The sequence below is a fragment of the Pinus tabuliformis genome, chromosome J (genome assembly GCF_031772625.1).
Source record: "Pinus tabuliformis cultivar Carrire ecotype Pingquan chromosome J, CPIR1, whole genome shotgun sequence".
NCBI lineage: Eukaryota > Viridiplantae > Streptophyta > Pinopsida > Pinales > Pinaceae > Pinus > Pinus tabuliformis.
This window is the reverse complement of record NC_142295.1, coordinates 941,617,111-941,642,850: the sequence shown is the minus strand read 5'-3', so window position 1 is coordinate 941,642,850 and position 25,740 is coordinate 941,617,111. Positions and strand designations below refer to the sequence as shown.

At 37.8% G+C, this 25,740-nt stretch overlaps 1 protein-coding gene across 2 annotated transcripts in view; it reads left to right on the top strand.

The window, feature by feature from the left end:
* The window catches only part of LOC149229887 (FAD/NAD(P)-binding oxidoreductase family protein), a 158,991-nt gene that overhangs the window by 112,559 nt on the left and 20,692 nt on the right, over positions 1-25,740 (top strand). For both annotated transcript variants that reach the window (XM_089378771.1, XM_089378770.1), the window contains 4 exons: positions 19,346-19,407; positions 19,545-19,760; positions 19,896-20,017; positions 20,279-20,417. In XM_089378771.1, the coding sequence (XP_089234897.1) occupies positions 19,346-19,407; positions 19,545-19,760; positions 19,896-20,017; positions 20,279-20,417 (539 nt within the window). The remainder of the gene's footprint in view (positions 1-19,345; positions 19,408-19,544; positions 19,761-19,895; positions 20,018-20,278; positions 20,418-25,740) is intronic.

The window sequence follows — 25,740 nt, the reverse complement described above, 5'->3', positions numbered from 1 at the left end:
TTGATGTTTGGCTAACATCTATCTGTTGGATATCTTGATCCTATAAAGAAGGCTAGCACCTTGACTCTAGTAAATGATACTCTTGATACTTGTCATGATGGATTTCATATAGAAGGATAGCTCATTGACTCCTATACATGAGTTTGTTGGTAATGCTTGCGATAAGCATGATGAAAGCATATGGAAAGAGTGATTGACACTCTTGTTGTTTTGATAAAGCTTTATTGAATGACCTAATTTGATCTCATTGGTCATGAAGAGCATGGTAACCTTGATGTGAGAGGTATAAGTGTAAGATTGATAAGTAGATCTCTTACTAACTATGGTCATGTCTTGACAGCATATGGTTAAACTGAATGTCCTAACTTGATAGAAAGTGCTATTGTGTTCATAATCTTCGAGATATGATGTTGCATCTTTCCACTGCTTTGAGTCTAATCTTTGATGAAAGATTGATGTCATGATGCTGATAGCCATGATAGATACATGTTTATGATCTAACAAGATCTGCTGTTGCTTGACTCTAGTACAAACAGGCTGATGATGTGAATGAAGATGAATGATGCAAATCCCCAGTCAAAGGGAGAATCTCTTTTCAAGACTTTTACTCATACTATTATTTGCATTGTGTTGTTAAAGTATGATTTATGTGCATCTAATAGTATTTATCTGCAGTAGGGTCTCAGATATGAAGCCCATACAGAAATTAGGGTTTTTTTCCGGACGCAATCACATATCGGGAGATCTCGTCGCTAGACGCATGCATACTAAGGCTTCGACAATGTCCAGGCAACTAAAGTCTCTCCCATGCTAACCTGAAGGGAGCGTCCAGAGGTTTTACTAAAATTGACCATCATTTCAAGCTTTTAGAAGTTGTCTGAACTCTGAATCATGATGTCCCTGACATAATTTGCCACTGTTAACTAATTTCTAAAGTTGTTGAGTTAAATCGTTGATCATATAATGAAGTATTGTGCATGAAATCAGATGGTCACTTAGAAGATATCAGTACCATAGATGTATTGCAGATAACAACACGATCAGCTAGCATGAAAAGCTTGAATGTTTGTCATAACATGAACATGCAGACTGAACTTGTATTTGCAGGTGATCGGGACATACATATAGATACGTCACTATGTTGTGCTACAAGAGGTTGGCACGATTTGGTTGAGTGATATAGATGAGCAGTCTTTAGTGTTGTGTCATGATACTTAACTTGGAATTTTGAATTGAAGATTTGATTTGACTATAGATCTCTCCACGATAACAAATTTGGACTTGGCCTGATGACTAGTGAACTGATTTGACGATTGTTGATTTGCCCTAATATCGATGCTATGTTGGCATGATGGCTTATGTGGGTATTCAGAGTTTGGCCTCCTTATTCGTAATGGTTGAAATAATGATAGTTGTGATTCAACATGAAAATGTAACCTGCATGACTCATCTTTGGTGTATGTATTTGCACCTTGTGACATAAATGACTTATGTAATGCTTATGAGAATGACTTGATAATGTTCGGATTGATATTGCATGACTGGTTACAAATCGTTCACATGATGAAGTCATGATTTGATATAAGCTCCACCTGTCCCCTGGTTGAAAGTATTGATACTGTGATAATGATGACTTTGATAATGGTCGTGATCTAACTTTGAAACTCTGATGAGATGACTTTGCTAATATGATGATACAACATTGATTTATGTCAGGATGATTATGATGGCTTAGCAAACCATTATGGTTAGAGCATTGCTATCCTGATATGTCTATATTTGAAAGTTATCTGATGAAGTCAGGATGATGAGTTCCAATGTATGGCTTTGATATTGATTATGGTTTTGGTTTTATATCCTGATGATATACTCGTGACAGGTGATGAACCTTTGATGATCTAAATCAGAGGGTTTTTGAAGACCGAAACGATGTATCATGGCATGATGAATTGATTTTTGGAATTTGGGAAAGACATTCCATATTGCGAAGCTATTGGAAAATGTTTTTGTATAATGAAAATGAAAATCATTGGATACTCCAATTTAAAGTTCAAAGATATTGTTGAACTTGACATGGCATTTGACAGTTGTTTGAAGCATTGTTGTTCCGTTTTGAACATCCATCTGTCTATATATAATGTGTATAGAATTCGAATGAATCCATGAGTGAGTTGCTTCACTCACATAGAGTTGCCGCCAAGCATCCTTTGAAATATCTGCATGAGGTGTTCTATTTTTGAGAATGAGATATGTCTCCTATGATATGTGTCTCTATAGATGTGTTGCTGATATTTGAGATTATTGTTGCTTTAGTATGAGATCTGCCACGATATTTTGGACGAAAGGTCCATAGTACGATTGAGGTTGAGTGCGATGTTGCTAGCATGGCTAGCTGTGAGGCAGGATGAAGAAGCTCCTTAGAGAGCTATCTGAGCATGATCCGGATATGACAAGGATACATTGAGATCCGATTAGCAGAAAGTTCCATATTTGTAGTTGGGACCGAGATACTCTCATATATTGAGACAATGCAATTGTTTGAAACAAGCTCAAGCTTGTGGTTGGCACCTCCTTGAGAGGGAGGATGATTATGGTATCCTTTTGTGATTTATATGATTATATATGATCTGACATGATATTTGATTTGATGTTCTGTATGAACAAGAAACAGCTGCTATTGAGACAAGCTAATGATGAGAGCAGCGCTGATTGAGAACACTGAGCCAACTCTTCCTCCTTGTTTGAGCTCCCAGGGTGAGGAATTGAGATGGAGGGCTCCTGGGGTTGAGGGAACTCTGGACAATAGGGCGTTACCCCTATCTGTTACCCATAGGGTTGGAGAATGTTGCTCCCCTATCTTCATAGGGTCAGAGAATGCTGCTCCCCTGTTTGGTCTTTGCAGAGTATACCCTAGTTGGCATCATACCCACAAGCAGGCCAGCTTGTCGGGAATACCGCTCCTCGTTTGGCCAACGAGTTGAGAGTGTACTTGGGGTGTACAACCCAAGTCGATTATGATGTAGGTGTTCTACCACATGACTATTCTGGGTCATCAATGGGAAGATCAGTAGGCAATAGGATGGGTTGAGATAACCCGATATGATTCCGGGTTGAGGGTAAGCTCCTCGATGAAATTCCAGGGTTGAGGGTGTACTCCCTTGTGTGATGAGTTATCCTATTGCTTGGTATGGGTGGAAGCTATTGCTCCCCGATGTGGTTCCAGGTTGAGATGTGCTCCCTGATGATATGCTCTTCGATGACAATCGATGATGATTGATGATATTCCGGGTAGTAACCCGCTGGCAGAGATTCCAGATAGCAGCTTGATGGATAAAGGGTGGTAGCTTAAGCTCCCCTCCAGTATCAAATTCTTTGTCTTCTAGATCCGAGAATCTTCAACATATGAGCAGGAACAATCAAGAGATAAGTAGGAATAAGCGAAGGATAGATTGAGATGTACAATGATGACTTGTGATGATGAGACACTTGAGATGGACATGGCACGATGACTACATGACAAAGATGATCCATGATGACACTTGAAGATTCCAGAATGGCATATTGATCGACGGACAAATATTGGTTGGTGGAATTCTCCCTAGTTGAGAGGTAGTGTTAATTTTTACAACTGTGGTCAAATTCCACCATAGACAACTCAAATGACCAAGATGATGATGGCATCAGATTCCTCTTTTCGAGAGGACCAAAATCGACCACAATATCACCCAATTTGGTCAAACAGAAGTTGAGTTATGAATTATTTTATTCATACATGTATTATGGAATGGGTCGGCCCTAACCACAAGGGTAACTGCTTGGGTTAGCCTTAACTCGAAGTGAACCCTCTGGAAAGCCTATAAATAGAAGAGACCTCAAGATCATTTGGACACATCTTCTTGTCATTTGGACCGGAGTCCAAATTAAATATGACGAAACCAAAACCCTTCACAAGATGAGTAGTATTATCTCCAAGAATGATTTTCAAATTCGTCTCCCTCACACCCAGGTTTGAGAGGACTTCGTGATATCCAGAGAAATGTTTAGGAGCCCCAATATCCACCAACCATCATACGAATCCAGAGGAGAAGAACTAGAAAGAGTGGAAATAAGAATATATTTAGATTGACTAGCAACTGCATTATTTTCATCCCTGGAGTTCCTTGATCTCTTTTGAGGACGATGGCCTTCTTCTCGATCATCCAAAGCATCTCTTCTTCTTCAATCATCTCTTCTTCTTCGATCATTGAACCTATTGTTCTTGAAGCCTTGATTGTTGTTGTAGTTGGATCTTGAATCATTTCTCTTTTCTAGGTATTCTCGAGCATAATGACCATGGTTGTGGCAGTTGAAGCATTCAACGCGAGGCATGTCTTTTCTATACATTCTCTTGGATTCAGAAGAAGGCATTCTTGAATTAGATGGTCTTCCTCTTCCTTTCCTCTTCTTGTGTTGAACAAGAAATGAAAAGGGTTTTCCTTCGTGCTTTTGAATTCTTCCTTTGGCAATCATCTTGGCCTCCTCTTGAGTGCATTTACCAATGAGCTCATCAAATGTTGGAAGAACATTATTGTTGCTTAGAGTAGTAATGAAGGTTTCCCAAATAGGAGGAAGACCTTGAAGAGTCACCACCACCAATTCTCTGTCAGATATGTGTTCACTAGGAAATTGTTGTTGATCCCTCAGGCGGGATACTCTCATGATAAAGGATTCCACATATTCTCCTTTGTTCATTTTCATATCTTTGAGTTGATTTTTTGAAGACAGAATGTGAATCAAGTTGTTGTCCTCATACTTCCCAACCAACTTATCATAGATATCCTTAGACTTCTTCAAGCTACCAACATAAACAAGTAAATGATCTTGTAAACCATTAGTGAGAATTTTCTTGGCTTTGAGCTCACCTTTCTTGTACTTGGATTTGGCCGCAACAGTATCATTTTCCAGAGGTACAGGAACTTTTCCTTCCACATATTCCAAAACATCATTTTCATCCAATATCGCTTTCAACCTGATCTTCCAAGTGAAAAAGTTTGATGAGTCACCCAATTTCTCAGAATCCTTAAAGTAAGATGTAGACATCTTGATCAAATTAAATAGGCTCCTTCAACTTCTTTCAAGAATGATTGCTTTTGTTTCTCATCTCCTTCGGCTTGTCTTCACCTTGGCTTCGGTACCATGTTAATTTCCACTATTATATGCTATTATAATCACTTTAGCCCAATTCTTATCTTCAATTAGCAATCAAATCAATCTTCCAATAATATATAGCAATTGTAGATAGAACAGTGAATGCAATGTACAATAGAAGACAATCAAGAGCAATAAGAGACACAAGGATTTGGTCAAAGCCCAGGGAAAAACCCACAACAGTGAAAACCTTTTCAAATTCTCCTTCTCATTAGATTGTCATAAAATGTTCAGCAAAGAGAATACAATGTTCCAATTCATCAATCAAGAGTCAAAGTCAATCCTTTGACTATCCAACAAAACCAACCAAACAATATCCAAGAGATGAACCCAATAGACAAATCTGATCAAATTCAAAGTCCCCAAAACTAATCAAAGTCCATAGTCAATGGTCAACAATATCTTAGGTCACAGCCACAGGAACCCAATGACCAACAGTGTGGCTATAGCCCTCCAATCACAGGGAGCACCTTATCAACCATGCGACTGTAGTCGAATTTTCCTCTATCCAATCCCACGGCTCCAAATTAATTTCTTCTCCTTGCATATGTGAGCTTGGACCCTGTAATTTCGAACTTGTACGAACCAATCCAAAAAGAGAAAGGAGAAGATGCTTGATGATAATGCCAAATGAGGTTGACTTGTCTTGTATTTATATGCTTCCAAGGGGTGCCCAATTTATCTTTAAAACTGACTTGAACTTTTGTGCACATGTGGGTTTTCACCTTAAAAATACATTTTTCCTTAACCAAATTAAATTCTTCCAAGGGCTAGGAGGGGTCTTTCTTGATGAAAAAGATTGTCCAAAGGAGGGAATTTGTCCCTGAGTTGCCAAATTAACAATATGAGCTAAAGCTTCCGGAAGGGAGCAAGATCCACAATGTCTTCCATGTATCCTCCCTGAAGAAGGTAGTGGGGCAACAAATTACTACTTCATTTAAGTTACCTCCCTTGGATGAAGAGGGCCATCTAGTGCTAATCCAGAGGAGATATTGGAGAGAAGATTGAGAAGCAAAATTATCAAGGAATATCTTGTGCGGTGGAAGGATTTACCCCTAGAGGATGCTACTTGGGAGGGGGAGCAGATTTTACAACATCTAGAACTTAAATTGCCTGAGGACAAGCAATTTTTGGTGGGGAGGACTACAATGTCCCCACATATTTTATCTATTTTTGACAATTTTGATCAATTTTGGCAAAAGGGTAATTTTAGTATTCTATATTCTAGTAAAAAGGTGCCAAATAGGTCAACTCAATTTTAAATTAAAAAGAAAGGTACCTGATACCTATCAAACTAGCAAGGGACCTAAGGGGGATCCCTAAGGGGCAAATGCTAGGCCAAGGGCAACAAATGGAGACTTAGCCCACTGTCACCTCAGCTAAGGCTCCCTTCTATTTACGAACTTTCACCAATGGGAGGAGACCCGGTATATTATGGAGTCACCAATGAAGGATAAGTCAATGAAATGATGTGGAGTGACCCAAACAATCCCTTTCTCGGAAGAGTTAGAAGGATAAGGTTTGCTTGCTTCCTAAGCAAAGTACAATGTCTTCTAGGGAAAGGAAAGGAGGATTCAAGGGTTAGGTTTATGGGATATGACTTATGAAGGAACTTCCCAATCCCTAAAATCCTTATTGTAATTGGTATCCTGAATGGTTCTTGAAGAATTGTCTTTTCAAAGGAATGGGACCACACGGGACCAAGTGGACCCGATCTAGGATAGGGGGAATGAGTATAGCAACCAATGATGTTCTTACCCTAGACAAGGTGGGGAAAGGATCAAAGAAAGAATTTTCACTTGAAGGTGTTGATTTGATCCTATGAGGTACTAGCCTTGGGGATGCTAAGGCAAAGTTTGATCCCGGAGCTAGGGCTTGGCTTTTCTCCCAACTCCACCATCGAAATGGCTTCAAAATTGGAGGAGACCTTGAGGAAACACTAGCACAGGAGACCCTAGGAGATCGAACTTTTTGGAGGGCTAGCTTGTCGGGAAATTGATGCCCTAGGTGCCCCAACTTGGCTAGACCTAGAAGAAGGTGAAGGAATGTGATTTTTGGTGACCACCTTTTGGTAGATCAGTGCCTTAGTCTTTGGGAGAATGGAGTCTATGATGAATATGAGTAGGATTTCTTGGTTCCCAGTCAAGGAGGCCTCAAGACCACTTCGCTAGCCTTCTAGGTCAAGGAGAAGCAATCTTGCAGCTTTTATACTTCGATGCACAAAGGGAATGGCTTATCAAGGTCAAATTCTTTGATAGAATTACCCCTAGGAGATTTCGTTCATATTACATGGCCCATACATTGAGAGATGCTATAATAGAGACAAAATTCCACAATTTTAAGCAGTAAATGCATGCAACAATTAGCCCTAGAATAGCGAAAATCCCAATGCAATGTATATGACAAAGTAAAACAGGAATAAGATTAAAAGGCTAAAGCATGTACTTACATGTAACATAATATATCCAACCATTCACAATTGACAATAGAGAAGCTCTGAGAGAAGATAGACCAATATCCACACATCAAAATTCATCCATAAAGCTCCAATTCATCCTCTAGAAAAAATGCGAAAATATCAAGAGAGAGAAAAGATTCAATCCAAAGTGATGATGAGCAAATGAGCTCATCTCACTTGTATTTATACACAAATTAGGAGTTCGAATTAGCCTCCTTGGCCTACATAAGCTTGAAAAATAAAATAATGTTCTAATAATTCAGCTTTTGTTGACAAGCCCACCAAACTAGCTCATAAATGAAAAAGTAAGCCTCTCAAGAGGTCAAATAATAATCTATGCATGTCGTAGGGCCCTCTAAAAGGCCTAATGAGGTCCATGGGTGCCACAATGAAGAATAAGACCCTCAAAAGAAGTGGACAAGGGGTTGGCACCTTGTAATAACTTGTGTTGCTCCATATGACATGTGGGGGCACACAAGTGTCCTCATGGGTTTCCAAATAAATCAAAGGTGCTTGTAGATTGCCTACAAGGGCTAGGTTGATAGTGTAGGTGATGCCACACCATCGTGCAAGTCCTGGATCATTTGCCAAGTGTGTGGTGCAAATCTGGGGCCAGGTCGGCAAGTGCACATTCCTCGTCCGATAAGTGAACCATGAGAAATTTCTAAATGGCTGTGGGGATCCATGGAGTGTTGTCTGCTACTATGGAGGCCCATGGCTCTCAACGCACACCCTATAAGTGCCAATGTAGCCCTTTGAAGGATTAGGACCCTGTATAGGGGAGACCATCTGCAATCCTGCATAAGATCAAATGCGTTCCTTAGCCTTCTAGTACAACACGTCATTAGAGAAATCGAGTAATCATGGACCACAAGTGGGGACTTCATAATGGCTTGCCCTTCCATAATGGGCTTCAGAATGTGCCAATGTCTCCTAAACTCCAAATGGGGTTAACCAATAATCCTATTAGGTGGTTTCTATTTCTAAAGGGATAATATTGTCAAGGTACATCCTTCAAAAGGTGGTGGCATGTGGCAGATAGGTGAATGAAGTAGGGAATGAGAAGGGGTAGCCCTGGGTCACATGTTGGGGTACAAGGGTAGCTAATAAGAGGGAAGCCCACACTCGGGTTTATAACATATAGGAGGAAGCAATCATGGTACATGAGGTGCCCTGACTTTGATTTTTCCACCCTTCTTTACATGCCTTTCGCCTTTTTATGAGTTTGTTTGATTAACTGCTCAGGGCTCAGGGGGGAAGAGCATGATGTATAATATATAGCAGTGAATACCCCCTTTTAAGGTGGGGCGGTTCATTGCCCACCAAGGGCTGAGACAATCATGGGTTTCTGTATGATGAAGGAGGTTCATAAAACCTGTAGGAACTAGGGTGATGACCATGATTATGGAATAGAGCTCATGTATTGGCCTTTGCCCACGTGCTAATGTGTTTGTCCTTGCCATCTTTTGCATTTTGTGGTACACTTTCCTGTTGAATGTGGCCATATATGCTTTTATCTTTCTTTTTAGCTGCATCAACCTCCGGGCTTCATTCTAGGCCATGACCCAAGGTGTGGGCAAGGGGAAGGGGCATACTAACCCTATGTGGACTCAATGGAGAAATGTGGACCCAGGTGGGAGAAATGATGAATGGAGCAATTATGAGTGGAAAGAGGGTAATATAAGCTGATAGGGGAGCAGGACCACGCAACCAAAATCGGGGTTTCGTATGAAATACCATCCCTAGAGCCAAATGGTCAGTAAAAGAGATCCCACGAGACTAGAATCCAAGGTTAATACCTAAAAGGGTCTAGGGGACAAGAGCACAGGCCTAGCCCATTCTTTCCGCTGAATCCCCCCATTAATCCATGCCCAGAGGTGTCCATGATAAGTAAACTACAATACTCAATTTCTAAATGACAAGGCATACCTTTAGGTTTGAGAGGCCCACTTTTAAACATACGATCATGGAAGATGGGCGAGGAACCACATGGCTGGCTCAGGTGGCAGAGAAATGGCACAATGAGCTAGCTAGTGGCTGTTGGCTGCCGACTGAGGACCATCTTGGAGAAAAACTTTCTCCAAGGGATATTACCCACAAAATGGTTGGTAACAATACACACAAAAGGAAATTATGAAAAGGGAAGGGGCTCAATTTGGAAGGCTATTCTAATTGACCATTTTCTAATTGTAGTTCAAGAAGAGCTCAAGTGAGTTCACTCAGAGGGTTTCAAGGGAAATTCTCCACCCAGTTTCGATAGAATTCAATTGCTACCCTAGTTAGACCCCCAATTTCAGTCGAAGTATTTGCCACTCTATTTGGGTTCTCTACCCGCCATATTTCCTAATCATCTTGTAGCAACTCTGGAGATAATTTTGTTTGTAGGAAGTGGCCCATTGTCAAGAGGGATGAGTTCAGTGTGAAGGCCGAATTGTGTGGCTGAGTGGGATGAATTTCCAAGGGAGTCTAAGCTCAACCATAGAGGTTGATAAATTCCCTACGGAGGGTCAATTTGGCAAGGAAGAGAGGGAGGCCAAAATTATTTCTCATAGAGACCAAATTCATTGCTGTAGGAGGCCAATTTTTTGTGCATTTCCAGGGAGGCCGAATGCTCTTGGAGAAGGCCGAATCCATCTCCAAACAGGTGCCAAAGTTTTTGAAGTGTGTCCAAAATTTGGTGAGGGTCGAATCACTAGTTTCCAAGGCCAGATTTGGTGGAATGTTCGAGTTTTCACAAGGGACCGAGTTCCCTTTCCTTAGAGGGTTGCATACATGCCCAAAATTTGCTAAGGGACCGAATTTTGAATGAAAAGGGGGTCGAGTTCCAATTCTCCGTGACCAAATAGTGCAAACAAACAAGGGGACAAGCTGCTCAAGTTTTGGGAGGTCGTGGTCATTTCCAGGAGCACAGAATTAAGGAATGTCATCTTCAAAATTCCATTTCTAGGTTCCCTCACTCTAAAATTGTAAAAACCCCTTTTTAGCTAATAAAAACGCTGTTGTTCTTGAAGTGATAAATTCTATGTTAGTTTTTGTAGCATCGAACAGGTGTTCTAGTCTTGGTTTGTGTCCTAGAGGCTAAGGAACACAAGATCTTCAAAACCCAGAATTTTTTTTGTGAAATAAACTTGCGAGACGCCTTAATTAAATTATTTAACCATCATTTAAATTTTTCCTAACTTAGGAAAATTGGTTAATTAATAGGATTTAATTAAGGAAACTTGAGAAATCTCTAGAACCTCACATGGATTGAGTTGAGATGATGTTAGTTGTTGATAACGATTTAATCATGGTTGTTGGTGCTCCAACGAGAGATTATAAGAGCAAGTCGATGGGGATGGAGATAGACACATTAGAAACACATCGAGTAAGAGGGAGAGCGAGTTCCTTAGGCTGATCGAACTATCCAGTGCAATGATTCAACAAGAAGAGGAGCTTGAGCCAAAACAATTGTGGTTGAGGGAGCAACAACAAAGATTTCCGGTGAAGTTCCAATGTCAGAGAGTCAGTAGAAGGAGGGCTGCATTATTTCCTCAGTGAGGCTGTGCAGAGGTAGCGCAAAAGCTCCAGAGGGCAGTTTGATTCAACTAGAGAGGAGGTCAATTTAGGTGCTAGAGGCCGGGAAAATTTCCAGGAGGCCAAGCGAATCATTTCCAAAGGCAGATTTAGGCAAAACGACAGATTCAGGGTAGCTCCACAAGGAGTGCGAGTAGGGCTTGGGTAGAGGATGATGTAGGGGCAACTCGAGTGGCCTAGATTGAGCCAGATTTGGAGTAGGATCAGTTGTGGAGTGAGATAATTTGTATCACAGGTATTTTGGCCAGATTATTTTGTTAGAGGATTGCCAATCAAGCATCCAAATTATTGTACTTAGATTTTGTTGCTGCATAATAATAAAAATAAACGATCATCTGTTGCACCGTTTTCCCTTCAGGGTTTTTCTAGGGACGTTATTCCAAAAATACTGGTGCCATTTTTATTGTGTGTGTTGACCACTACGTGTCAACTTCCCATAGTAGTACAACCCCTTTTCTTTGCAAAAGGGATAACGCTTGATTGACGTGTCCGTGCCATTCGATAGTCATCGTTGACTTGATCAATTTATGTTGTAAACCCAGTCCGCATGTGTGAATTGTAAATAATCTTCGCAGAGTTGAGTCATGTATGTAAATTGCCTAGGTGGACCTAATTTTCTAGTGATAATCTACGTTCTAGAAGGTTTTTTGTCTCACCAATCCATGATCGGCAGAGTTTTCCTTCAGCCTAACCCCAAAGCCGGAATGAATTTTGTCATTAGAATCTTAGAGGAATCCTAGTGTGTTGATCTGCTAGATTATATTTGGTCGCAGAACTGGGTGGTCTATGAGGGTCTATGTCAAATAGGTTTTCCCCTTTCAGATGTAAAATTGTAAAAGTCTAATGTAAAGTGTCTTGAGGGTTAGAAAATGTTTTAATCCCCTCATAAGTCCTAAGTCCTAGGTCCTAGGTGATTTTTCCAAAGGCTAAGTTCGAGGATCCAAAAAAAAAAAGAAAAAATTAAATTAATTAATTAAAAAAATAGATAAAAATAATCATAAAATAATAATAAAATTTTAAAAATTAAAAAATATTAAAAAATAAAAAATAAAATAAAATAAAATTTAAAAAATAAATAAAATAATAATAAGTCAAATTTTTGAGTAAATAAATGCAAAATTTTAATTTTTTAATATATTAAAATGCATTTAAAAATTCGACGGATGAGATTAAAAGAAATCTTGATTCGCATCGATGGTCGAGATTAGTTTGACATGGATCACTCGAACTAGCTGTTGGGAATTTTTCCTTTAAATAGGGTGCTAGGGGTCATTTGAGATTGGATCTGAGAGTCTGGTGCTAAAGAAAGTTCTCTTGTTGTCATTTTTTGTGCAATAAAGAAAGACTTTGGGGTTAAAAATCTTGCTGGTGCTACTCTTTTGAAAGTGCTATAAGATGATTTATGTTTCTGCATAATTTTATTTTCAGCCATTGATTTTAGCTTGATGAAGATTGATTTAGGCACAGGTATCTTGTCTGATCTCTAGGGTTTGAATGATAGTTTAAATTCTGAAATATAATGGCAGGTATCTCCATTTGATCTGGATTTTACTATTATTTTCTCCCTCTATGTTAATGGTTGATTTTAAGCTGTGCAGGAAATCTTAGTTTTTGATTTTAGCTTGATGAAGATTGATTTAGGCACAGGTATCTTGTCTGATCTCTAGGGTTTGAATGATAGTTTAAATTCTGAAATATAATGGCAGGTATCTCCATTTGATCTGGATTTTACTATTATTTTCTCCCTCTATGTTAATGGTTGATTTTAAGCTGTGCAGGAAATCTTAGTTTTGAGTTTACCGGGCGTTCGGGGAAGTTCTCGGCTAAACCAGCCAACTCCCGAATTGTGTTTTCTGAAAGAGCCCAGCCAGTTCTTGATCCCAGGCTTATCATTTAAAATTTTTTATGAATGCATGAAGGGTTTTCTGAAATCTCACATTAAAATTAAATTCTGAAAATGTTATTGTGGATTTTTGACAAATCTGGCTGTTTAAAGAGTAAAAAATCTGTGAATATTGTAAATTTTTAGCTGGTTTGGGGGTTTTCAGTTTTGTTTTTGTAACATTTTACTTCTCGGTGTTCCGTTTTTGCCATTGCAGGTTACAGGTCTAAGAAGAAATATTTGTTTGAAGCCAGATCTAGGCCCTGGAGGGTAAGCTCTGGCCTCAGGATCAGTTCTTGAAGGGTTTTTTCTGAAGAAATTTGAGTCTCTCCAAGCTATCTGTCTGCTGGGGTTTCAGTTCTAGTAGGAAAAATTACTTCAAGTCTGGAAATTTATTTCAGGGGTTTTCATCATAAGCAAAGGGAGTTTAAAAAAAAAAATTCTGAGGTTCAAGGCTGTCCAAGCCATACCACTCCTCTGTGTGAAGTTCTTCATCATCGCTCCTTTGCCATCGACCCTTCTTCAAAACCCGCGTGAGACCCATCTTGCAACCTGCGTCCTTTGCTGCAAGGAGAATCGTTTTATTGTTTCACGCATTGGCAGCTGGCTGTCCTCATTTTACCTCACGCTGTGGACTCATTACAGCTATATGTTGCTCTCCATCGCTGCCCACGCAATCTCTTCACGCGTCCTCCTTCATTCACTTGCAGCATTGCTGCTGCCTCCACGCAGCTCAGATCCCTCCTCTTCCGTCCCTTGCTCTATTTCATCGAGCTACCTTTCCACGCATTTCCTGGCAGCCTTTCTTCTACCGATCGTCTCTGCGTGCGTGTTTTCTATTCCTTCCGCTGCCGTACGATCTCCTCCCACGCTGCTTCAAAACCTGCAAAACAAATCCTCGCCATTAACATTTCCGCTGCCGTAGCTTCAACCTTCACGCAGACCTGCAATCAACCAAACAAACATTCGATTTTTTTTTTACATATGCTGCGGTTCGATTATATGGTTAGGGTTACGTATGTATCAGCGTTAGATTTAGAGTAAAATTTTTGTTTTAGTTTGTGTTTAGTATCAGAATTTTATTTTGCTCTTTAGTTTAGCATATTTTTATATATAAAAACAAAAAAAAATCGATTCTCATTTTTTTTTAGCTTTAGAATAAGATTGAGTTTAGTTTCAGGTTAGCGTATTTTTTTTTTTTTGGTTAATATATAAAAATTTGAAAAAAAAAAAACGATTTTAAATTTCTTCTTTGTGTTTCTTTTATTTAGGTTAGCTTAGATGTTAAATTTACGTTTAGTTATATTTGGATTAGATTTTATTTTAATTTTGTTTCATTTTAATTTTAAAGTCAAAAAATCATAAAAATTAAAAATATAACTAAAAATAAAAAAATAAAAAAATAAGAAAATATATATAAAAAGCCCCTTTAGTTTAGTTTAGTTTAGAATTAGATTTTAAATTTCAGTTTAATTGTATATATTTATATTTATTATAAGTTTCATTTAGTTTAAAATTTGACTCTTCTTTTTAGTCTTGTTTCATTTAAAAAATATATAAAATGCATCAAAAGGTTCTTTTTTGGATTTTGGTCATAGTTTAGCTTAGGGTTTCAGGTATTTTTTAAGTTTTGTTTTGTTTTGGTTTTGATTTAAAAAAAAAAAAATAATAATAAAAAAAGTTAAAAAGTTTCTTTTTAGTTTTTAGACTTTAGTTTAGATTAGATTTTATTTTTTAGGATTTTAGTTTTGTTTTATTTTTTATTTAAAATTTTATTAATATCTATATATATATATATATTAAAATTTTGAAAAGGACTAATTAAAAATTAGAAATTCTTTTTAAAATCTTTTTTCTGTTGTGGTGAAGTTAAATGTGCTTAAAATATTTATATCTGGAGAATAACTATTTGAAATTTGGCCAACATTTAAATTTCATGGTTGTTTAAAGCATTCATTCTTTATAAATTTAATTGCTGGATCATTATTAAGGCGTTGTGCGTTTGTTGAATATCTTACATCGCTTGGGTTATTTGATGGTAAATGATTTTTAATGAGCTCATATTTCTGCAAGCATTTGATAAATAATCATTCAGTCATTAACTCCATAAGGCACTGGTCTATTAACTTGATAAAATCAATTAAGTGCTTGTTTCTCCTCGTGTCTCCCAAACCAACTGGTCCACAGTTGGTCATCCATTGTCCCATAGGGTCTACCCCCCTTAGCTGCGAGAGACAGGCTTAAACGGAGAGATCGGGGATCAGGGTGACAACCCCCGATCTGAGCGTTGTCGTGACAATCTGTGCGACAAAAGTGTGCATTTATTTTCTTAGTTCCAACATTTTATTTAGCTTTCACATAATTTATTTGTGAAGAATTGCAGTGTGATTTACTCGGCATTAATCATAAAATCTATTGTTCCTTACTATTCTGCTGCATTGCTGATGTTATTATTCTCTCTATATAGTTGCTAATGTTGATATGAGGTGGATGTAACGTGAAAATTGTTGAAGAAGTTTAAAAATGAAATTATCTACAACAAAGAACAAACTAGCCCTAATATCAACACCATTATCTTGGGATCAGAGCCCAAGTAAGTTTGGATTGCTAATGAAAAAAATTGATTCGGAAGAATCCGCGTGTTGTTTTTATGAAATTGTTTATTTAATTTTTGCTTTTGCTAAGTTAATAACCTAGCTATATAAATTATCTAGTAAAATTCAATTTGCTAGGTTAATGTTTTACTAGGTGCTAGGTTTAACAAAAACTAACATGGCATTAGAGCTAGAACTCTAAGGGGCTGGTCTAAAAAAAATCACTGGAAACCAGGTTCATACAAAATCATCGAGGTTATGCTAGTTCATCACACCTTTGGAAATTTTGGAGATGGTCAATTGAAGGATTGACGAACCACCAATAGTCAGTTGAGTGGTCAACTAGCAGAGTATTCATAATTATATTGAGTGGTAGATGAGTTGGTTGAGTAACCGACTATTGGACAATTGATCAAGTGGTCGACTAGTGGGATTGCCAACTGTGAAATTAGAAATCCAACTGCAGTGATTAATATTATTTCTTCTACTTATTGACTCAGAAATAAGTTATTCACAGTGTTCCTACGACAAATATCGAAATAAATTCTACTGTAGCCTTCACAATAAAATACCGCGGAAAGTGAATGAAAAGAAAAATACTAGCACAAGTATAACCACAATGACAGTTATTTTTGGACAATCGTCCCCGGAAAAACACAATGTGGGAAAACCGGTGTAGCAGATGAGGGTTTCTTTATTATTCTTCAGCAACAATCTCATGTATAAGATACAATCAACAGAATAGAAGAAGATTCTCTATGAGAAATTTTATAGACACTTCTCGGCAAGTTTTTGATCTAGGAGAGGACCTGCTGCCCCCTCTGCGTCTCACTACATCAGCTCCTGCGTGAGGACTGCGCAGTCCCAGTGTCAAACTGCCCTTGCACTAACTCTCCTCTACGTCACAGCTTCTGTGCTGTCCTCCCTCTGCTCTACGTCTTTTGCTCCCACACTCTCGATCGATGTTGATACCCTCACTTTCCTTCGCACCTGCAACTCTCCCTCTAATTCGATTTTCTCTTGCCGAACTTCGACCAGTGAGAAAATCGATCTTACTTGGGTAACTGAGTATCTGCCTTTGGTGTGTTTTCCAAATGCCCATCGAAGTCCTTCTTATAATCTTCCAGTTGAGAACCAACGACCCAGATTAGATTCTAATCAATGGCTTAGATCATTTTGACTCGATCTTTGTCTTCTTCTAGAAGTTTCACCCATAGTTTGATTAATACCCATTAATTATTTTAATTTCCTAAGTTTAGACTTAGGGCCCCATTAAAAATAATTATCTATTTTAATAACACTGTCTTCGGGTGGAATTTCCGAAAACGATTTCTGGGTATTGGAGAATGCATGTGTCTAAGCCTCCCTGCAAAATTTGAGACTCAGAGCACATCCGATGCTACTAGAAATCAACACCAACTGAGTGGTTGAACGAATTGATTGAATGCTCAGGTGGACTTGGGTAGTATACTTCTTGACGAGAAATGAGTTGACTAGAGTAGTCAAGTAGCCTATGAAATATCGTGTATTTCACAAAAATGGTTGAAATAGTTGATGCTAATTATGAACTTAATCTTCCACAATTCAAGGAAGTTGGTTAGATTTGGACACTATAAATAAAAGACCCTATGGGTCGAATACGTATGATGCGAATCTGAATTGTTGTTTCATTATCATGCATTGTGATGTACTAGTCATAACTAGTACTAGAATAGTTATAACTGACACTTGTCTTTCTCTCTTGTGGCGCCCATTTAAAATATAAAAATCATTTTCCTTTTTTTGTTGTTGTAAATTAGGGTTAAATTGCAGAAAAATACTGTCTTTAGCATTTAACAACTTATTGATGTGTGTCCTAGTGTTAGGTCTTGTTTAAAAATACATTAGAAAAACTAATTTTAAAGTTTTTCATGCATTTTCAGCCATTTCTAAGGCTGCTGTCAATCTTCATTTGTTGTTACATGCCTGATTAACTATCAAAATATGTTGCAATTTTGTCTTTACTTTACTCTCAAATTTTGCCTCCATCTGTTATAATTTTTACACAACTTTAATGGCTAAATGTGTTGTATAAACTCTTGTTTGGCTACAATTCGCTAGCTTCAAAGTTCAAACCCTATTTTATAGTAGCCTTGAGTTTTTCTTGTTTTTATGTGTTATGGTGACCAATTTGAGATTCCTTAGGCTAACCCTAGCCTTTAGATTGACCCTTATGTCCTTTGAATCCAAATCTTGAACTTATCTATTGATCCATTGCAAAACCCTAGTTTGCCATACCTTTATCTAGTGGATTTTTGTTGTAGAATCCTTGTGTTGGATTTTGTCCTTCACTAAAGAGAGGGGAGTAGTTGCTAAGATGACAATGGTAACACTCTCGTGTCTAGATCACCTAGCAAGGTTCTACACTAGGTGGTAGATTCACTGTAACAAGCCTCATAGGTAAAAGTTCTCATCTGACAGGCAAGAATAGTAACTTTAGAACATTAAAGGGTACTCTCCTTTTGGCTCAAAGGCTGGCTTAAAGGCCTAGAGTGGTGTGAGAAGGTGCTCCTGCACATTGTGCCCTGGCACTCAACCTAATGTGAGAGAGGGTACCACTTGGGAGACAACAAGAACCATGCATCCTTATCAAAGTTGACATCTCAGCTCAGTACTATCTTCTGTTGTGACAGAATGTAGACTCTCCAAGCCTCGGACTCCCCTCAAACTGGAGGGTTCCATTTTAGTTCTTTTCTCCTCAAGAATATGAATATATACTAAGCAACTAAAAGCATGAATGTGATACTTCAGGTTTTTCACTAGTGAAAGATTCCTTTAGGGTTTTTTCCTTCAATACTCTATGAGGACAGCTGTTCAAGATGTAGAGAACTGTATCTTTATAGAGAATTAAAATCATTTATGTCTATTTAAGGAGCTTCCAAAGCTTTCTCTCAAACACAAACACCCTCATTTGAAGTTCTTGAGGCCGTATTTATATACAATAAGAGGACTGATACTCTGCATGCTATAGATCTGTATTTTGATTTAAAAACATCTTAAAATTTTCACTCTGTCTAGCTATTATTATCAGCTTACTATCTGGGTCTACTAAGTTATGATTCAGGAAGCTTGTGATATTTTATACAAGTGTCCATTGCTTTACTACTGTATTTGAGGAATGTGGGCCATTGCAGTGGGAGTTTAACTTGACGGTTGTTTATGAATGTTATATGTTTGTTTATTCAACAAATTACACATTAATCTCAGGTAATATTTTCAAATTTAAATACACAACTATTTCCCATAAGTTCTGGGAGAGTGGAGTTCCCCTTGGTACGAAGAAATACCAATGGTTAGTTGTGAAACTGTTCCTGTGTCTTTGATGTTCTTCTACTGAATAAAGAATTAATTAGCATGCCATATCGAGTTGTATAAATGGAGCTCTATAATTGACTGTATCTTACAGTATAAGTTAGGTTACTGTCCATCTTCATTTTATGAAGATTTGATTTTTATTTCTTAGTTTGGCCTTTTCTTACCTTTAAGGTAACCTGTACTGCTGATTTTGAAATATATTTAAAATTGTTTGGCAAGATGTTTTACATTAGTGCAACACCTTTCCCGTTATGCTTAAAATTTACACATTCTGAGGTTTGCTGTTTTCACTAGGAAAATGTGCAAACAGCTTGCTTGCATCAGCTGGGATACCACTCATTGCAAGACAGATGAAGGTAGAGCCTGTTCTATTTCTTTTCTGTCTAATAGTTTGAGCAAATTCTCTATCAAAAATATTTAGCCAAGGAATATACTCTGTCAGCAAATCATTCTCACTCTGGCATTTTCACTCTGGAGGATTTTTCTCGTGTAGAGGCTGGAGTTGAGTTCTATCTGGGCCTTGCTTGCGGCATTTGATGATCCGCTTCCACTTCCTAAATATTTTGAAGGTGCATTCATTGAGGGAGTTGATTCTCTTTCATGGATGGCAAACAACACCAAGAAACTGTTTCCTTTGCAGAGCCATGGTCCTCATTGCTGGACCTTTTTCAGTACTGCTGCTTATGCAAAAAGAAATAAAGTTCCTCAGGTTGACAATGCTAAAACGTAGATGCGTTTTTTCTGTGGCAGTATTCTAAAAATATAAGCAGCAATTTCTGATTCCTATCATTTATAATGTTTCAACATAAATAAGTCTTAATCTAGTATTCTTTCCTATTTCTAGGAGAATATCCCAAATGTCAAAGCAGAGAAAGTGACAAGGGAGATGCTTCAAGTGATTGAGATTGCTTTAGGATTACGAGAGGATTCATTACAGAAACCATTTTACACTCGAGTACAACTCTGGTAACGTTTAATAGTACAAGAACTTGTGTATGGCTTATGCATCTTCCTGTTATTTTTGTGCTGGAGTGTCTTTGGATGACTTTATCTTAAAGGTGAAAAAGCATAATTTTCTATCAGAATTAACACAGGATTTTGTTAGGAAGTAAATCCTCTATTTCTTCTGCTTTCCTCTCTTTTTATATGCATCTCAAGACAGGAAATGCCAAGAAATCTTCATTACTAGAAGCACTCAAGGGTTAATTTTCTATACTGTTTTCTCAGGGGTGCAGCTCTTCCAACAAATTCTCCAGATATTCCATTCATATTTGATCCATATGGAAGAGTAGGAATTTGTGGAGACTGGCTGCTAGGGTCAAGCTTAGAAGCTGCAGCTTTAAGTGGCATGGCTCTTGCTCATCATGTAAGCTTTCTTGTTGAATTACATTTGTGCTTTAAAGATTTTACAGTCCAAGATTAGACTTTTTCATTTACTCGAGCATTGATTTATTTTTAAAATAAAAAATAACCTGACCAGTTAAGTGAGATGATTTTCTTTGCAGCCACAACATTTTCTTTTTAATGTGATAATAGATAATTTCCATGGATAGACACTTTTTTCAACATCCCAATTTTAAGGTGGGGAGCTATTTGTTTTGATTTTAAAGGATTGCAATATTCCAACTAGGAAATAACAGTGAAAATCAAGAATATGAACTAAGCTACAACAATACAAATTTTAAACATGCATGCACAATCAGTAAACCAAATAGACTGGGCAAGAAAGCTGAGCTATTTTATTAATATCACTGGAAACTGGGTAAAATAGAGAAAAAACAGTGGAACCTAGGCTTGCTTATGCAAACAATGCAAAACCTAGGTGAAAATTGTTGGAGAATGTAGTGGGGCAGGTATTTAAAACAATTCTCCTTATCCTTAATAATTACTTGTTAACTTTAGTTAGCTTCTTCGTGTTTTTTATTAAATTCTCTTCATCAAATAATTATCAAGAGCATAAACCATGAAGATCATAAAAGACAGTGGACACAAAATATAGGCTCCAAGCCAGGGCAAAACCCCTCCAAGGGGAAAACCCAGAAAGAATCTCTTCTCTTCTTATAGAATCAGTTCAAATGAGAAATCCAAGACCCTAAGACCAAAGTCAAAAGCTCCTTCAAACACCAAGGCTGCTCTTCAAGAATTTCTTTCAAACAAGTCAAAGTTTGACCAAGTCAACAAAGGTCAAACCTCTTTAAATCTGCTTCACTTCAGAATCTCGGCCTTCTACTTCAGATCTGCAATTTTGGTCCTTTCGAACAGCAGAAATCCTTCTTTTTGGCATGTGTCAACCTTCCAAGGAATCTTCCCTCAAGCAAGTCAATGTCTCCAAAGTCAATGAGAGTCAAACTGGGTCAAATTAGAGTTTTGGACCTCTATCCAAGTTTGCAATTTTGGCCTGAAACTTTCGGTCCTGCAACAACTGCAAAAACCATAGGATCTTCGCACGTGTGAGAGAAGATGGTCACAAAATTCAGATTTTTGGTTTCTTCTTGAGATGCTTCCTTCTCCTAGACCTTCACTCTTGCTACCTTCCTATTCCTTGCTTCAGATAGAACTTGTCCCTTGTGCAGATCGAATGTGTGTTAAATGAGGTTGAAACTGCTTCTATATATATAATGCCTTTCATGAGGTCGAATAGCCTCTTCTAGGCCGACTTGTTACTAGTAGGGTTGACTTGTGCTTGGAGGTTTATTTGACTTTCTAGACTCAAATAATATCTTTTTCATGTTACAACTTGCCCAATATGGTCATATACAAATGAGAGAGACTCTCTTGACTCAATAAAAATATTCTTGACTTGACAAACCCTAGAAGCATGAAGAACATGCTTGACCTAGATGACCAACAAAATAGAGCATGAAACCCATGCTTAAAATAATATTTTTCTTTCTTTTTCTTGTAACATAAGATGTACATAATGACATGAATACAATGGCAATTCTGAAGACCGAAACTAGTTACATTTTCCAACAAAAATGTGTAGACCCAAGTACTAGAAATGGCCCAAATAGGTAACTCGCATTCCCAGGAAATTTTGCAACTATTGCTGGAATGGAACTCGAGTTTTTTCCCTTAGAATTGCTCAGAAAAATCTACAAAAATGTCTTTGGCCTCCACACACCAAACCCACAAAAACCCAAAAAGGTCTTGGGATGATTCTGGCTAACCCAAAAGCCTCCAGCAAATGCGAATTGCCTACACTGGCTAGCTCTATGCATTTGCTGAATGAAGCCCAAATCCTGCATTGAAATGTCCCCAGAATCACTGCAAAATTCTTTCCAGAGATGGCTCTTTTCTTCAGACCCTAGCTCTCACAATCTCTGCTTCCTCCAACCCCTGTGCAGGCATTGCTCAGTGACCCCTGCGCACAACTAGATTTAGACAAATTTGGCCTGTTGTCCACAATTTTGTCAACGGTCTGAGAAAACAGAGTACAAACAAGTGGAGAAAAATTGTGAGAGATCAAGGTCATCTACCAGCATGAAGTCATCATTGGAAACCTGATTTCTGCAGGTTCTATTGTAAATGATGCTAGTATGACCATTTAATTATGTAACAACACCTAGGTAAGCGTATGATTTTGGCAAAGGATTTCACCCTAGGAAGTTTTTTAACCTCCCCGAATTATGTGTGTTTGTAAACACGTCTAATCGGTATAGTTTTTCTTCCAGCTTAAACCCCAAACTGAGGGTGGAATTCGTTGACAAGGTCTTAGGTGAGTCCTAGTGTTTATCGAGTCTATTGTAAAAGTGTGTTTAGGAATAATTTTAGTGCATGGCCCTTCACAATTAGAAACCATGGCTAAATTAATTTATTATAAACACACTTGGTTTCATACTAGATCATATTGTGTCACAAAATTGGGTAATGTCTTCAGGGTCTAGTCTAAATGTGTTTTCCCCTTCTAAGGGTTGAATTAATTGTAATATTTTTATTTAAAAATATTTTGGTGCATGGTCCCTCGTAGTCAGACACCATGGCTAAAATATTTGAGGGTGGAAAAATTATTAATCCCGTCTAGAGTCAATTAATTAATTTTTCGAGCTAAATTAAATTAAAATTCTAAGCCAAAAAAACTTAATTTTGAGTCAAAAAATAATTATAGAAAAATTAATTTCTCTCCAAGTGGAAAATAATAAAAAATTCGTGAGTAAAAAAAAAGTCAAATTTTGGAGGTCCTCCACCAAGGGAAAGATGGATATTTTAAGAAAATTTGAACCCTTGGACTTTGGTCGTTAAGTCAAAGTCAAATTTTTGAAGAAATTAATCCAAAATATTAATTTTTGGATTAATAAAAAATGACTTTTAGGAGAAATTCAAAATTTTCCTCAAAATTAAAAATTTGACGGTGGAGATTAAAAGATGATCAATTTATTTTCGACGTTTGAGATTATTTTGACGAGGATCAAACCAACTAGCCATTATTTTCCACTTGGAGGGGTTTTCTCTATATAAGGAAGCTATTGAGCTTCTATTTTTGATTTTTTGTGTGTGGTGATTGTGTAACGCTGGTATTGAGCTACTGCTCTTATGGGAACATTTTTTATCATAATCGAAAGACTTTGGGGTTCATTTCATGGTGTTCTTCTAATTGCTGATCTTTGGTATGTGTTAGCTATGTGTTTATCCTATATTGTGCTGAATAATTTTTAACTGTTATTTCATTTGTCGGTTATAAGAACATTCTGTTGGTATGAGTTATCTTAGGTGATCTAATTCACCATATGAATTAACAATTTATCTTGAGAATTTATAGAGATTTACAAGTACGCTAGCCCTTGGGCTCCAAGTTCATAGATTGTGGGGGCGAGCCAACATTGTTTGGGCTCTAAGCTTTCATTGTGGTGAATTGTTTTGCAGAAGGGTTTTTGGCCGACCTATCTTTCGAAATTATTCATCCATGCAATTTATTTTAAAAATCTCTCAAAATTTTTAATTTGTTCTTGGGCTAAAAGGATTTAATTTGCTAATGAGAGCTAATAATTTTATTTTGTAAATATTGTACATTTGTAAATATTTGCAAGTTATTTTCTAACCCTTGTTTTATTTTATAGCACTTGGGGTTTTGGGTTTTGAATTTTTTGTATATATTTGGGGTTTCGGGAAATTCTTTCATTCATTTTATAGGTGGATCTTCAAGACTCAAAGGGAAATCGATTTTTTTTTTTGTGGAAGATCTAGCCCTAAGGCTAGGGTTTGAAGGATTTCTCTCATTCAAGCAAGACGTCCAACCTTATTTAGAAAATTTAGTTTTGAGGCTGATTTGGGCCTAGGAATGCAAGATCTAGCCCTCAGTCACCCTCCAAGCTCAGTGTCCAGCAAGGAAAGGAAGACGCTGGCCCTAAGGAAGCAAATTTTGGTACTTTTGTGGTAATTTTTTGTGTTTGTAGGCGTTCCAATTTTCTTAAGGCCTAGCCGTCTACTCTTCTAGCCTAGCCGTGGCCTTTTTTCCTCCTCGAGGAGAGCTGCTAGTCCTTTATTAGAGATGCCATGAGCCCTATAGGCTCCTTCTCCTTGGCCGCAGGCCTTAAGGGCCTTGCTTTTTCCTTGCCGCAACCCTTAGAGGGCTTAATCCTTAGCTGCAACCCTTTTTTGGGCTTGCCATGGCCCTAAAGGGGTCTCATACCCCCTCGGCCCTCCTCCTTTTCCCTCCGTCCCCTAGTCACAGGGCTTTAAGGCCTTTCACAACCTCTAGGAGGCTTTCCTTGTGTGCTGTAGGCCTATTAGGCCTCCTCCCCCTCATTGTTGCCCTTCCTTGGCCTCTTAGCCCTATCGCTAGCCTATTAGCCCTCTTCTTTGTCCTCATTCAGTCATTATTCAGTCATTGGGTCGGTTTGCATTAGTATTCTATCTCTAACAATTTGTTTTGCAATGATTTTTGGGCTAACTTGGTGGTTACAGGTAGGCAGATTCATTGGAAGCCAAACTAGTTGTCTACAAGGCCATTCAGCCTCTTGGTTTGACCTTTAATCCTTCATTTTCATCACTGTGCTCATTTTGATTTCTGAAGCATTTTATGACAATAGTATATTCAGGGCTTAAACATACATAAAATAATCCTAGTCTCATTAACAATTCACTTAAGGCATTAAAAATTAATCTTGAGGTCAAGTTAATTGCATATAAGTGGAATTTGAAGGACTGTTGGGTGATTTCAAGATCTGATATGTTTGCTACAGCCATATAAAATCACCTATAACAGTGATCAAATCACCTAACATTGGCATAATAATCAATTTGCAAGCATATTTCATCATTGACATTGATGAGGCTTGCATTTCTTAGCATATCTTGTCACTTCTTAAAGGCTGTCATAAAATTTTTGGGTTTGATATCTATTGCATAAGATCTGATATAAACATTACAGTGGTATCAAAAGTGGTTTATAGTCATCTAATTTCATTTGTCATTTCAATCCTTGCATATTTTGCATCTTGAGTAAGTGTCTTCTTGTGTGATTAGGTGTTTTTTTTACTGCCGCAATCATTTGTCTCTTGGCTGCCCCATCTTGCATTTGATTGCATTTTGCATCTCTTGCATCTCTTTGCATGCATTTGCATTCTTGCACTTGAGCATTTCATGATTTGCATCCTCATCTAAATAAGAACACAAGTGCTCTAAAGGCTAATTGAATTGATAAGATTGGCTTATTGCTCAATATTGTGGATTAATGCTTTCTTTCTCTC